General features: G+C 39.4%; 1 protein-coding gene across 6 annotated transcripts in view; it reads right to left on the minus strand.

The window, feature by feature from the left end:
* EYA3 (EYA transcriptional coactivator and phosphatase 3) overlaps positions 1-14,155 on the minus strand; it is a 30,530-nt gene extending 16,375 nt beyond the window's left edge. The window contains exons 1-7 of one of the 6 annotated variants that reach the window (XM_058195802.1): positions 12,130-14,155; positions 7,378-7,479; positions 5,709-5,752; positions 5,094-5,173; positions 4,162-4,228; positions 2,833-2,975; positions 672-809 (exon numbers count right to left, since the gene is read on the minus strand). In XM_058195802.1, coding sequence (XP_058051785.1) covers positions 672-809; positions 2,833-2,975; positions 4,162-4,228; positions 5,094-5,173; positions 5,709-5,752; positions 7,378-7,413 — 508 coding nt within the window. In that variant the 5' untranslated portion in view covers positions 7,414-7,479; positions 12,130-14,155. Of the gene's footprint in view, positions 1-671; positions 810-2,832; positions 2,976-4,161; positions 4,229-5,093; positions 5,174-5,708; positions 5,753-6,690; positions 6,861-7,377; positions 7,480-11,656; positions 12,012-12,129 lie in introns of those variants that run through there. The other 5 variants (XM_058195801.1, XM_058195803.1, XM_058195805.1 and 2 more) reach the window with 5 other exon arrangements.
* Between the last annotated feature and the right edge of the window lie 119 nt (positions 14,156-14,274).

Below are 14,274 nucleotides of genomic sequence, written 5' to 3' on the forward strand. Positions count from 1 at the left end.
ATAGTTAAAATCACTTACTGCTATGTTGTATTTTTAAATGCAATGTACCATCACGTATATCTGAATCATATTCAGCCCATTCAATGAGCTGAGGTGGGTTTTTTTCTTTTTTTAATGACAATTGCTTATTAGAAACCTAAAGCACATTCTATTCCTTGCAATTTAATGGCAGGTTGAGTAAAGGATCTGAATAGTTCCGTCGCAACTTTGAAAACTTCTGATGGACTTTAATGTTGATTAAAAAGGGACTTGCAGATGCTTATTTGTTGAGCGAAATCAATGGTTACTGCAGGTTGATAAAGCTACAGTAACCTTTATATGCATTTCTGGTAACCTAAGCACAGGGCAAAAACCACTGCATGCTGAATAAGGAGGTTATTATCACCACTGGTTTTTTTTTTTACCATTTGTATACATGCACGTGTCCCATACTCCCGGATGGTTTCTCCCCATTTCTATAAGGGTTTTGAAAGCAGAGCATGGTAAAATTCACCTGGTAGAGAGCAGAGAAAGCAGGCAAACGGTGAGCAAGAGAGGTGGCAGAAGCAGAGCTCGCCAAGCAAAGAGAAGCATGCACAAAACAAGAGACAAAAACGTGCTGGCCTCTTTGTGGCTTCTTGACCAGGTTTACAGGAAGAGGTACGTAAATAAAAAACCATGCCGACCTTTACCTTGAATAGGATAAGAATAATGTGCTGGGCTGGATTGGCTTGTGGTTAACCCTGTAGTGCAGGTAAGAACACTGTGCTGACTTGGAGATGGAGTCTGAATTAAACCACTCTCAGGTTTCATACCTGGCCACAGTGCACCTGAATCAGATAAATTGCACCCATTATAAACAAAGCTGGCTGTGGTCAGCCAGGCCACCAAATCCTTCTCACCGATGTGAGCAAGTGACACAATTGCTGCTGACAGGCAGAGGAGCTGTTAAATGTGCAAGTCTGAGGTCTAAGCCTGGAGAAGCGGGGGAAGGGAGTGAAGCAGCAGGGGGTCAAGGAAGAAGAAAAAAAGAAAGCTAGACAATAAATCAGAAGAGATGCGATAAGGTTAATTCCCAAGCTTTCCTAAGAAAAGAGAATTGTGCAGGCGCTGCTGACCAGACTCTTCCTAAGCTGAATGCCTTTGGATTACTAGTGTTTTCCCTACAGCAAGCCATCGTGACTCGGTTGGGCAGTTTTACAAGACAGCTGCCTCCTTCCATAACTGCTCTGGGACAAAGAATAGGTGGGAGAGATTCTAAATTCACTCAGCTGATAATTACTGCTGCATGATATATCATAGATGAGTACACGATACTTATGTCTACAGGAGTACACCAAAGAGTACAGCCCCTAGAACAGCGGTTCTCAACCTGTGGGTCGGGACCCCGTTGGGGGTCGAATGACGATTTGCCAGGGGTTGCCTAAGACCATCGGAAATAGGGAAAGTATACTTGCGAGTTGAAGAATCGCGCTCCAATGGTTGAATTCACAAGCCAGCTGCAGGCTCTTCAAATCACTAGCTGAATTCTGCTTCAGGCGTGATCAATTAAAAAAGAGAGAAATCTTTGCTCTGATGTCTCCCTCTCAAGCCAGCTGCAATCACTCCCAATCGCTAGCCTAATCTGGCTTCAGGCGCGATAAACTTAATAGGGGAGGAGTCTCCGCTTTAATGCCTCCGTCCTCAAGGCAATCGCAAGCAGTTCAGATTGCTAGCCAATATGGCTTCAGGCGTGATAAATTCAAAACAAAAATAATTTTATGGTTGGGGGTCGCCACATCGTGGGGAATTGTATTAAAGGGGTCGCAGCACTATAAAGGTTGAGAACCACTGCCCTAGAACAAAACAGAACAAATGACACTAAATTGGCCAATTTATGCTCTATCACGTAAAATCCAACACAGCCCATTTCTCTTCTGCAATCTTCCTGAGAGCCGTGATGGCACAGTGGTTAGAGTACAGTATTCCAGGCTAACTCTGCCCACAACCAGGAGTTCGATCCTGACCAGCTCAAGGTTGACTCCACCTTCCATCCTTCCGAGGTTCGTAAAAGGAGGACCCAGATTGTTTGAGGCAGCATGCTGACTCTGTAAACTGCTTAGAAAGGGCTATAAAGCACTATGAATGAAGCGGTATATAAGTCTGAATGCTATTGCTATATAGGTTCCCTTCTATTCCTGTCATCTGTTGACAATTGTGGCTGGGTTTAGACATCAATTTATTTATTTGCTGCCATCTCAAGTGTCCCTGAGGGACTTTGGGCAACTTACACAGAAGTCGTCTGAGGAACAGGTAGCCCTCGACTTACAATGGTTCATTTAGCGACCATTCAAAGTTACAACAGCATTGAAAAAAGTGACTTATGAGTGCATTTCATGCTTATGCCCGTTGCAGCATCCCCCTAGTCACATGATCAAAATTCAGATGTTTGGCAACTGACTCATATTTATGACGGTTGCAGGTTGTCCTGGGGTCATGTGATCCAACTTTTGCCGCCTTTTGACGAGCCAAGTCCATGGGGAAGCGAGATTCGCTTAACAACGATGTCACTAACTTAGCAACCACAGCGATTCACTAAAGAACCGTAGCAAGAAAGATCATAAAATGGGACAAAACTCAATTAAGCCACGTCTTACTTAGCAACAGAAAATTTGTGGCTCAATTGCAATTGTAAGTCGAAGACTACCTGTTTCACCAATTATGCACTGCGCATGTTCTAAGCTTGTACATAATCAAAACGTACCTATTTGTAAATACAGTTATGTAAAGCACTTTAGAGAGGACACCTTACACGGAACAGCAAAACTTCTCAAGATGCCTGCAAGGCCCTATACAGATCCCGGCCAACCTTACCAAAAGGAGGTAGTCCGTAGGCTTGGGTTGTCTGGGGATAAACAGCGTATGTCTGGGACTGCGTTAGGGTTTGATATTGAGTCTGCCCAGAATAAGAGGCCATCGTCTCAGAAACAGGTACAGAAAGGACGTGTGCATATGGCCTACATAAAAAGCAAAAGAACAACAACCTTGTTGATATGTTGCCACATTAACAGGAAGAACTCTCATCTTGCAACGCAACAGTCCCTCAATTGCTATTAATCTTCTCAGCATTCCTATCACCCATCTCCTCCCACTTACGACTGTAACTCTGTTGCTGGAATCCTTGCAATTTATATTGATTGTTTTCTACTATGATTTCATTGCTTATTTGTACCCTATGACTATCATTATGATTCTTGACGAATGTATCTTGTCTTTTGATGTACACTGAGAGCATATGCACCAAAGACAAATTCCTTATGTGTCCAATCACACTTGGCCAATAAAAAATGCTACTCTATTCTATAATATTAAAACAGTAGCCATGGAAAGAACAAAGGAGAGGTGCAATCACCGTACCTCCTTTTCCTCTCAACACTTGATCTCTTGACAAGGAAGGAAACTGTAGCGGATTTGGGTAACATCACGGCTGCCAGAGAACCTAGAAATGACAACTAATGACAGGTCGCCTCCTAGATCTATTGCTGAACGCTCTGCCTTCCTTCTGGGTTCTGCAGAGACTGGTGAAGCTTTCTATATTCTGTGCCATCCCAAGCTCCATGAAGTCCAAATTACAGATTGATACCAGCTAAGAAATATTTATTAGACTCTTGCTTAGCCTTGGGTGTCTACGTACATGCAAGGCAAAGGCAGTCATGAAGGGGCACCATAACTGTTAGGTCAAATGTTCCCATCTAGTCAGAGAAGAAGGATGGAGAGGCTTCAAAGAACACAGCCAGTTCCTTTAGGGGCCTATGCATACAAATCAATGGTGGGTTTCAAATTTTTTCACTTCCAGTTCTGTGGGTGTGTCTTGGTGGGTATGGCATGGCTTGTTGGGCGTATTAGGGGAAGGATACTGTAAAATCTCCATGTCCTCCTGATCAGCTGGGATTTGGGAGGCAGAGAATAGATGGGGGTGGGGCCAGTCAGAATTTTTACTACCGGTTCTCTGAACTACTCAGAATTTCCGTTACTGGTTCTCCAGAACTGGTCAGAACCTGCTGAAACCCATCTCTAATACAAATGCCATAGAACTTAGGGGAAAAAAATTGCATTATGCAATTAAACATCTACATGAACCAAAGATCCATTAAGATTCCTGCTGTGACATTTTGGAGAAAGAAGCAACTTAGTTCAACTTACTTTGCAGAATACATCTGTGAGGTATAGTCATTTGATGACCTTGAGATGTAATCAGTGCATGGCATGACTGCAAAATACAATATTTAAAAATGACCTTAAAAGTTTATTTAACACAAACCGTGACATTAATGTGTGTGGCTGTGTTTAACTGTAATTTGCATTAGGTCTGTTGCAAACGTTCAAAAGAAAGATTTAAGGAAGACTCAAGCAAAACAACTTTTTAAAACTTCACGCAATATTTCTAAGAGCAAAACTTCCATATTCCTTTCCTTTCCTCTGCTCTGCCATGCAAAGTTTTAGAAAGTTTTGTGGCAGATATCGGTTCAACTCTTTTGGCATAGCTCACCCAAAGTTTTGGGGATTTGTGGTGATGAACACATTTCTCCAGGTAACATATGCCTGCCAAGAACTGAAGTGATATGTCCAAAATTTACACAAAAGCTTCTTCTGGCTTGAGCGGAAGAAGACTAGAAGAGGCATCTTTGCTTCAACAAAGTCAGTGGATATCTCATTACCCCAGCAAATTCAGGACACTTTGCAGAGATTTCATATGCATTCTGATGCACAGAATACATGGGGTATGCTTACACATGCTCCCACTTTGAAATTTAGGGTAACTTTTTCAATATTTTGGATCACAAGAAGACGACAACTTTAAAAACCCAGCTTATAAATATAGTTTTTAAAAATCATAAATCCATGATAATTGTAAGGATTTCCCCTCTTTTAGTCTGATTCTTCTGTTGCATGCCTTGCTTTTTATTGCATTCTTTATTTATTCTGTTTATTTTATTATGAGCTGCCCAATATTGCTCTGGAGGCAGATGATACCAAATCAAACAATCAAATAAAAGGGCTATGTTATAGACACAATTCAGGCGCCAAACGCCCATAAGTTCTCCTAAAATGTGGAAGATAAAGAAATCACTTACTTTGATTAGATATAGACAGGTTTGAAGCAAGACTTGAAGATTCAGGTTTTTGATCATTACTGTCCGAGCTGCTCACTTGCCTGAGAAATGAAGTAGAACAATGAAGTACTTATAAACTGTTGTCACATCCATTAAATATTGTTATCATCCAAAACATATGCTAATTGTCTTACAACTGTATGCAATGCCCACCTTTATAAGTATATTTTAGCCAAAAATCTTTAAAATTCTGAATAGTCATAAGAATGTTTTTCAATTTTTCTAACTGATTCCTACTGCTAGCAGAACTGGTTAAACAAATAAGAAAGTTCAAGTTATGGTTTATTCAACATTACCTATAATTTAATCATGATACTAAATGAAATTTAGGCATTTCCGAAATTCAATTCAATGTGAAAAGGCTCAAATCTTTTCTCAGTCCCTCATCCTCAGTGAAATATCAACTGAAGTACCAACTTTATAGAGCTGAGGATGATGATAAGGATTAACGGACTTGTCATGTCCAGTCCATATTAAATGAAAAAACTAAGAAAATACATTCCAAATCACAATTTGTAATTTTTTAAAAAAACCTACAGAAACCTAATTTCTTTTTTTAATTTAAAAATTGCACACCTTAATAGTTGTTCTCCTGATTCTTGCATCTTGGCCTTTTTTATCTGCAGAAATAAGTATATGAGATTATTCAATTTGACAGCAAATAAAAACTATGAGCAACAATATGAGTCACAAAAGCTGAGTTGAGACATAACAGGAATAAGGATTTATGACAACAATTTTTTAGGTCTGCACACTTCTCTCATTCATATACTCTTCCTTTTTCCTGAATGTAAAGGGACAGCTTCTATTTTTAAATTTAATTCCCAATAATATTTGTACTCGTTAGCAAGAATAAGCCAAAGTCTAACCAGGCATGTTCTTACTGACCAGGTTGCACAAATCACAATCAACAAAGTCTAGTTTCATGAAAAACTCTGCTTGTGTAAAACCCTCCAAAGGGAGGGAGTAAAGAGAATGCACTTGTCCAAGTTTTGTCATGGTTTGCTGTGATAATGGGAAACCAGAATTTCACAATGTTCAATAAAGTCAAAGCTTTCTTTGCTATTTTGGAATCTACGAAAGAAAGATCAAGATTTAGGAGGTTTCATATTCTGGCTTATGGACGACAGGTCTACTTCTATTTTGATAGGCTGCAGCTAAGGACCATTCTCTCCCATTATTTCCAATTGATTCTTAAACAAAAGCAATGCTCCACCATATGCTAAATATGGTCTCAAAAAAATCCCTGTGCTTGCATTGATATTCATATGGCCGTAATGATGAGTTGTTGCAAAGTAGGATTTTGCTCTATAGCAGGGGTCTCCAACCTTAGCAACTTTAAGACTTGTGGAATTCAACTCCCAGTTACCAAAGCTGGTTGAGGAACTCTAGGAGTTGAAGTCCACAAGTCTTAAAGTTGCTAAGGTTGGAGACCCCTGCTCTATAGTGATCAACTCAAAAGAAGGAAAACTCCCGCCAGCTTTTAACTGAAGCAGCATTTATCAACGCTGCAAAGTTCTTTTTTTGGCGATTGCATTAAAAAAAGACAGCTGTGTACCTATTTGCTCCCAAAATACTTCAGGTCCACTGCTTCTTCCTGTTCCTTTCAGAGTTGGATAAAGATCTGTTTGTTGTAAGGGGGATTTGAGGTGAAATACCAAAAGTCAAAATGTGGTTGCTATCGGTTTCCTCTTCTCCCTGGGACTTTTTACTGGGACAGCTGCATTGCTATTAACAATTGGTAAGTAAATATTAATTATGAAAATGGTTTTTCATTGGTATTTTAGATAAAATATTATCTTAATTCATCATGTTCCTTTATTATGACCAGCAGACAGGAAGAAATAGAAGCATTATTTATTTAGAAAATTTATTTTCCATTTTTCATGGTTAAATAAGATGCCAAAGAGATGATACAAAAAAGCAGTCAAAACACAAAAGTATAGATAGAATTTGCATTGCATCACTAGGGCTTTATTGATTTCATCCAAATCTTTTTCTTTTACAGAGGTTGGCAGAGATTTAGAACTCTGAGAAATTCAAATGATGGTATCAGTCAGGTAACTAGTTTTACATATGGAAATATTAGCAAGCCACTTTTTTTTCCCAATAGTATATCTGTGTTGCATTCCTTTATTTTTTACCCCTGCAAACAAAATAAGGTGCATAAGCTATTCTCTAGCAAATTCCATAGAAAGAGAAAAATCTTTTTTTCTCGCTTTTGTTGTTTCTTTTGTATACTCACTGGCTGTTCTGCTAAATCTTGTTGTACCTCTTCCATGGAGGCGAGCTTTTTCAAAAGTGCTCCAATGTGAAGAATGGGTGTCTTTCTCTCTGCCTTCAAAACCTGTAACAGAGAATATCCATGTTTTCGGTGAACTGCTTATCATTTTTGCTATCAGTCCCTTTAGCCATTTAATATGTCATTTTGTAGGTAAATGTTACAGAGAGAGAGAGAGAGAGAGAGAGAGAGAGAGGGAAATTACACTATCGTATGGAGAAAAGCAAGGATTTTCTATTAAGCCTCAAGCTACAGTGGATAAGATAATGCAAGTAAGGCTGCACCTCAATTCCATCACATTTGTTTTGTTACTTGGATTTCAAGTCACTATTCGTTTTTTTCTTTCTTTTTACTGATATTTTACTAATAAAATATCAAGGTAAAAATGAAAGCATTGAAAGGTTAAAGAAAAATAAGCCACAGATGAAATACAAATAAATGAAAATGAAGGAGTTTGGAAAACTTGTGTTTACCTAACTTTGTGCATTTAACAGCTGTTTTACAATACAAACATGACCTTAAGGAGAAATACAAACATCAGTATTTTTTCTATTTGAAAAACAGATTAACAAATAAAATATGCACCTCCAAATGTTCAAATATACAGAGAATCTCTCCTCTTCAGATTAAAAGACCAGAATCACAACAGAATAAGAATTACAAAACTGAACTCATCATGATATAACATAACCATCAGACAAACACTGCTTTTTCCATGATGGAAGGTCCTTGATAGAAGAAATGCCAGACAATACCAAGCTGCTTATTACATATCATACATATTATATACATATTATATACATATACATTATTTATATATATATATATATATATATATATATATATATATATATATATATATATATATATATATATATATATATATATATATATATATATATTCTTTTATGTACAATGAGAGCATATAAGATAAAGGTAAAGGTTCCCCTCGCACATATGTCCTAGTCGTTCCTGACTCTAGGGGTCGGTGCTCATCTCCGTTTCAAAGCCGAAGAGCCAGCGCTGTCTGAAGACGTCACCCTGGTCATGTGGCCGGCATGACTAAACTCCAAAAGCGCACGGAACGCTGTTATCTTCCCATCAAAGATAGTCCCTATTTTTCTACTTGCATTTTTTACGTGCTTTTGAATTGCTAAGTTGGCAGAAGCTGGGACAAGTAACGGGAGCTCACTTCATTACGCGGCACTAGGGATTCGAACCACTGAACTGCTGACCTTTCGATCAACAAGCTTAGCGTCTTAGCCACTGAGCCACCGCATCAAATTCCTTGTGTGTCCAATCACACTTGGCCAGTAAAAAATTCTATTCTATTCTATTCTATTCTATTCTATTCTATTCTATTCTATTCTATTCTATCATAGAGACAAACTGTTGTGGTCTGTCTGGGTCACAACACAAACTAATATTTTTACTTGGCCCTTTCTACATAAATTTATCTTTGCCTATTTCAACAACATTAAATGAAATTTAATGTCAAAATAATTTATTTCTATGACATTCTTCCTCAAGAAAATTCTAGGAAGGCTCATACAACGTAAGTTGAAAATGTAACTATAAAATGCTACAATATCAATATAATAAATGTTTAACAGCTATAAGCAAATGTGATATTACAATCCCTACTTTCAATATCTGACAAAATTGTTATAATACAGTGTCCAAAAATATTTAAGTGGGGGGGGAAATTACCTGATGCCTAAAAAAAGTAATGATTATAAGTGAACCTGCTTTCAAAATTAATGTTTCACAATAGAAGTTTTGCTCTTTTCACAAGCGTCAGCTGATGACTACAAACATTTATTAGAATAAAAGAAGACAAGAAAAATTAAAACCAAAAAAACAGCTTAATAACGTATCTGTTGAAAATCTTATTAATTTATACATTCACTTAAAATAATCCTTTCCTACCGCCAGCAGGATCGTAAGATTCCTTATCAGCAATATGCCATTGCATTAGGATCTTTACCAACAATCTACTTTTAAATTTTAATTCGAGAATACTTTTAAGCAGTTAATTTAAATCATGTTTTGTATTAAACTGTATTCAACACAACATTCAGTTTGGCTGATGCAATCCTATGCCTCTAGAATTCTTAACCCACCCCCCAAAAAAACACAATTCAAAACAAACCCAACCCAAATCCCAAAGATTCTTAACCATGAATCACCAAGGTTAATGGGATTTATTCCCAGATAACAACCTAACTGCATGTTATCACTTCTTTTACTGAGAAAGTTCTCATTAAAATAAGATTAAAAACAAATGTCTGAAAATTAATGTAGTTATCCATTCTTTGGCCTGAAAATTAAGATATTGCCTGAAATGTGATGGCAAGTAAATTCAGAGCTATTCACATTTTCATTCTTGTTTGCTTGTTTTATAATAGTCCCATGCTAACGGTTCAAAGACATAGAAAAAAAATGTGTTAGTGACTGCCATAAACAAGTTGGTAATATTTTCAAATTTTCAGTTGCCTGCACCAAATATGTGTTTCTTACTTATTCCAACATCACTGAGAAATTTCATTGAATCAATAATGCCCACCATAAAATATTCTTGAAGTTAATAAAACAGCAACCTACTCATCTAAAAGCTTGGAGTCAAAACCAATAGCAAATATTTAAAAAAATCTACTTTTCTGCTTCATGCCAACTTCCAGTTTTCTAAAAATATTTTTGTACAGGAAGATTTCAGTTCCTTAAAGCTCTGGCAGTAAGTTGAGTGGCCAAGGATAAAAGAGTATAAATTAAAAAGTCATAACAACACTACGCATCCAACATGTTTTTTACTCAATTGTTTTGATTTAAGAAGTAACAACATTGTGATGCACTAAGTGCTTTTATTCCTTCTGCTGAGACTCTGAAATCAGTACAGCCAATTTATCATTTGTATAAAAAGAAGAATACAGGTAGTCCTCGACTTACGATCGCAATTGAGCCCAAAATCTCTGTTGCTAAATGAGATATTTGTTAAATGAATTTTGCCCGATTTTATGACCTTTCTTGCCACATTTATTAAGTGGAACACTGCAGTTGTTAAATTAGCAACATGGTTGGTTAAGTGAATCTGCTTCCCCATTGACTTTGCTTTCAAAAGGTCACAAAAGGAAATCATACTGCAACCTGGGACACTGCAACCGTCATAAATACAAGTCAGTTGGCGAGCGTCTGCATTTTGATCACAGGACCATGGGAATACTGCAACAGTCACAAGTGGGAAATGGTCATAAGTCACTTTTTTCAGTGCCATTGTAATTTCGAATGGTCACTAAGCAAACTGTTTTAAGTGGAGGACTACCTGTATCTTGTTTTATTGCCTAAGACCCTGCTAACCCATAGTCATGCTTCAGTTCTAACAGACTGATAAGGTTGACTCAGCCTTCCACCCTTTATAAGGTAGGTAAAATGAGGACCCAGATTGTTGGGGGGGCAATAAGTTGACTTTGTAAAAAAATATACAAATAGAATGAGACTATTGCCTTATACATTGTAAGCCGCCCTGAGTCTTCGGAGAAGGGCTGGGTATAAATGTAAACAAAAAAAATAAAATCAGAATCTATAAAAGGGCAAATCTGACCAACTGGTCTCGGGGGGGGGGACACGATGGAGATCGGGATGAGCTCCTCAAAGGGTGGTCTGAGATACTGAAAATCTTTGCTTGCCCCTTGGCAAAGGTATCATAAAAAGATAATATAATAAATATAATAAGGTAAAGGTTCCCCTTGCACATATGTGCTAGTCGTTCCCGACTCTAGGAGGTGGTGCTCATCTTCATTTCAAAGCCGAAGAGCCAGCACTGTCCGAAGACGTCTCCGTGGTCATGTGGCCGCCATGACTCAACGCCAAAGGCGCACGGAACGCTGTTACCTTCCCACCAAAGGTGGTCCCTATTTTTCTACCTGCATTTTTTACATGCTTTCGAACTGCTAGGTTGGCAGAAGCTGGGGCAAGTAACGGGAGCTCACCCCATTATGTGGCACTAGGGATTTGAACCGCTGAACTGCTGACCTTTCGATCGACAAGCTCAGCGTCTTAGCCGCTGAGCCACCGCGTCCCCCTAAAATATATTATAAGAATAGAATAGAATAATAACTTTATTGTCACTTTGAATCGGCCTACACTGAAATGTTCGTTGCCTACACCTCTCAAAGGGCCCCCAGCTCCAATAGACGCCACAGAAACATGGCAAAATAAATAAATGCAAAATTATGTATATACTCACACATGTGACCTAACCAATTAAGCAACCCTGTTAGGCTAACAGAAGTCCAGGTTTTCACTTGAAAAAAAAACATCGCAAACAGACCTTTTCCTCCTCCATGCATTCGACTTCTCTTTTAAAGCCAGCAAAAACGGGGGGGGGGGGTTTGAGTTGACGGGGCGATCAGAAGTGTCACCGCATCACGTGGCAGTGAGTTCCACAAGTTGCGGGCACGTCCCGTGACGCGCTCCTCCTTCTCCTCCCCCTCCTCCTCCTCTTCCTCCGCCTCCTATCCCGGTGCAGCAGGAGACGAGCCCCTCCCAACTGCCCCTTCTCGTCTCCCTTCCCCCCCAATTCACGGAGGGGGGAGGGGGGATCAAACAGCCCCTGGGGGCGGGGCCGCGGCAACCGCTGCCCAGGCCACGCCCACCGGCCCGCGCGCCGATCGCGCGAGAGAAGGGGAAATGGGGGGGGGGACTCTTTTTTTCTCTTACCGTGAGGAGACCTTTGCGGAGCCGGCTTTGGCGCCGGGTGACATGGTGGAGTTGATGACGACAACCGCAGGTCCGGCGACCGGCTGGGTTCCCAAACTGGACAACAAATTTCCCCTCCCCCCCAAAAAAAAATAAGAAAAGAAAGAAAGAGAACGGAAAGGAACCCCTTTCGGCAAGCCTCCGCTTGGCTGGGACCCGGAAGCGGAAGCTCCTTGCCGGAAGTGACGGTAAAAGTGAGGCGGTATAGGATTGGTCGGTCCGTTTACCATCGGCGGTCGCCACTACCACCGCCGTAGCTTAGGCGTTCCTACCCGTGATTCAAAATGTCTGGAAAGGAGGGTGAGGGAAGGCACGAAAGGTTGGGCCCGCGCGACGAGGAACGGCCGCGCCTTTTTCTTCTTGCCATTGAACTGGCAGGTAAAAACAAAATGGGGCTGAGGCCTGAGGGCATTCTCGCTGTCTTTGCTCCTTACGAGTGCGGCCTCAGCGTAATTACTTTTCTCTGACGGTAGGGGGAGCCCGCCTCCTTTGGGAAGCCCAAATCGGCTCTGTATTAAGTTTGCCCGAACTTGTACATTGAATCATAAACTTAACTCAAACCAGGTTGGATTTGCACCCCACGGTGAAGAAGAAAAAAAAGCCACCCCCACAAAAATCAGAGTGAACGTTACTGTAATGACGCACGGCGTATTTTACAAATGCAGCTGCTGATTTTGAACTTAGGAACAAGGTGGTGTGCGGGAATAGAGCAGCTAACAGAGTTGGCTGCCTTCAAATGTAAATAGGCCAAGATATAAGAAAACCCAGTTTAAACCAGTGGTGAATTTTTTTACTACCGGTTCTGTGGGCGTGGTTCTGTGGGCATGGCACGGGAAGGATACTGCAAAATCCCCATTCCCTTCCCACTCCTGGGGGAAGGATATTGCAAAATCTCTGTTCGCACCCCACTCTGGGGCCAGCCAGAGGTGGTATTTGCTGGTTCTCCAAACTACTCAAAATTTCTGCTACTGGTTCTACAGAACCTGTCAGAACCTGCTGAATTTCACCCCTGCTTTAAACCATTTGGTTATACTATTACAATTATATGTAATACAAGTGTTATCATATTATTGTTACTGTTACTAGTTACTATTATGAGTTCATGTGTTAATCTTTTTTTTTTATTCTGGTCTTTCTGTAACTGATATACCCTGCATTCATACCCTGTATTAAAAAATGCCTATATATATATAAATAAAAGAATTGACTACCTTTGTAACACTACAGAAATGGGGTGGGTATACATAAATATATTGGAGTGGAGTCCACATTTTTTAACGGGCTTCAAAAATTAGAACCGTCATTAATTGAGACTACAAGTTTTTTGTATTTCTTCGTTCCCATCTAGTGGTTGGTTGTTTATATTATATCTCACATTTGTGGCAGCTCTAACTTATAAGTAAAATATTTTTTCTATATAGTTTATATTTACACATTGATATGAACTCTGCTTACTCAGAGTTACTTAACCTCTGATACAAAAAGATATTGAATAGATTTACACATGGTATTTAGCAAATTAAATAAGCCATAATTAATTGGGTTTCATACTACCATGACAAATTACATCTGACAATGTATGATTGGGTTTATAATTGCTACCAACTTGCCTTCCATTGAGGACCTGTATACTGCACGAATCAAGAAGAGGGCCGTGAAAATATTTGCAGATCCCTCGCATCCTGGACATAAACTGTTTCAACTCCTACCCTCAAAACGACGCTATAGAGCACTGCACACCAGAACAACTAGACACAAGAACAGTTTTTTCCCGAATGCCATCACTCTGCTAAACAAATAATTCCCTCAACACTGTCAGACTATTTACTGAATCTGCACTACTATTAATCGTTTCATAGTTCCCATCACCAATCTCTTTCCACTTATGACTGTATGACTATAACTTGTTGCTGGCAATCCTTATGATTTATATTGATATATTGACCATCAATTGTGTTGTAAATGTTGTACCTTGATGAACGTATCTTTTCTTTTATGTACACTGAGAGCATATGCACCAAGACAAATTCCTTGTGTGTCCAATCACACTTGGCCAATAAAAATTCTATTCTATTCTATTCTATTCTTTAGTTTAGTGTGATAGGA

The sequence above is a fragment of the Ahaetulla prasina genome, chromosome 10 (genome assembly GCF_028640845.1).
Source record: "Ahaetulla prasina isolate Xishuangbanna chromosome 10, ASM2864084v1, whole genome shotgun sequence".
Lineage (NCBI taxonomy): Eukaryota > Metazoa > Chordata > Lepidosauria > Squamata > Colubridae > Ahaetulla > Ahaetulla prasina.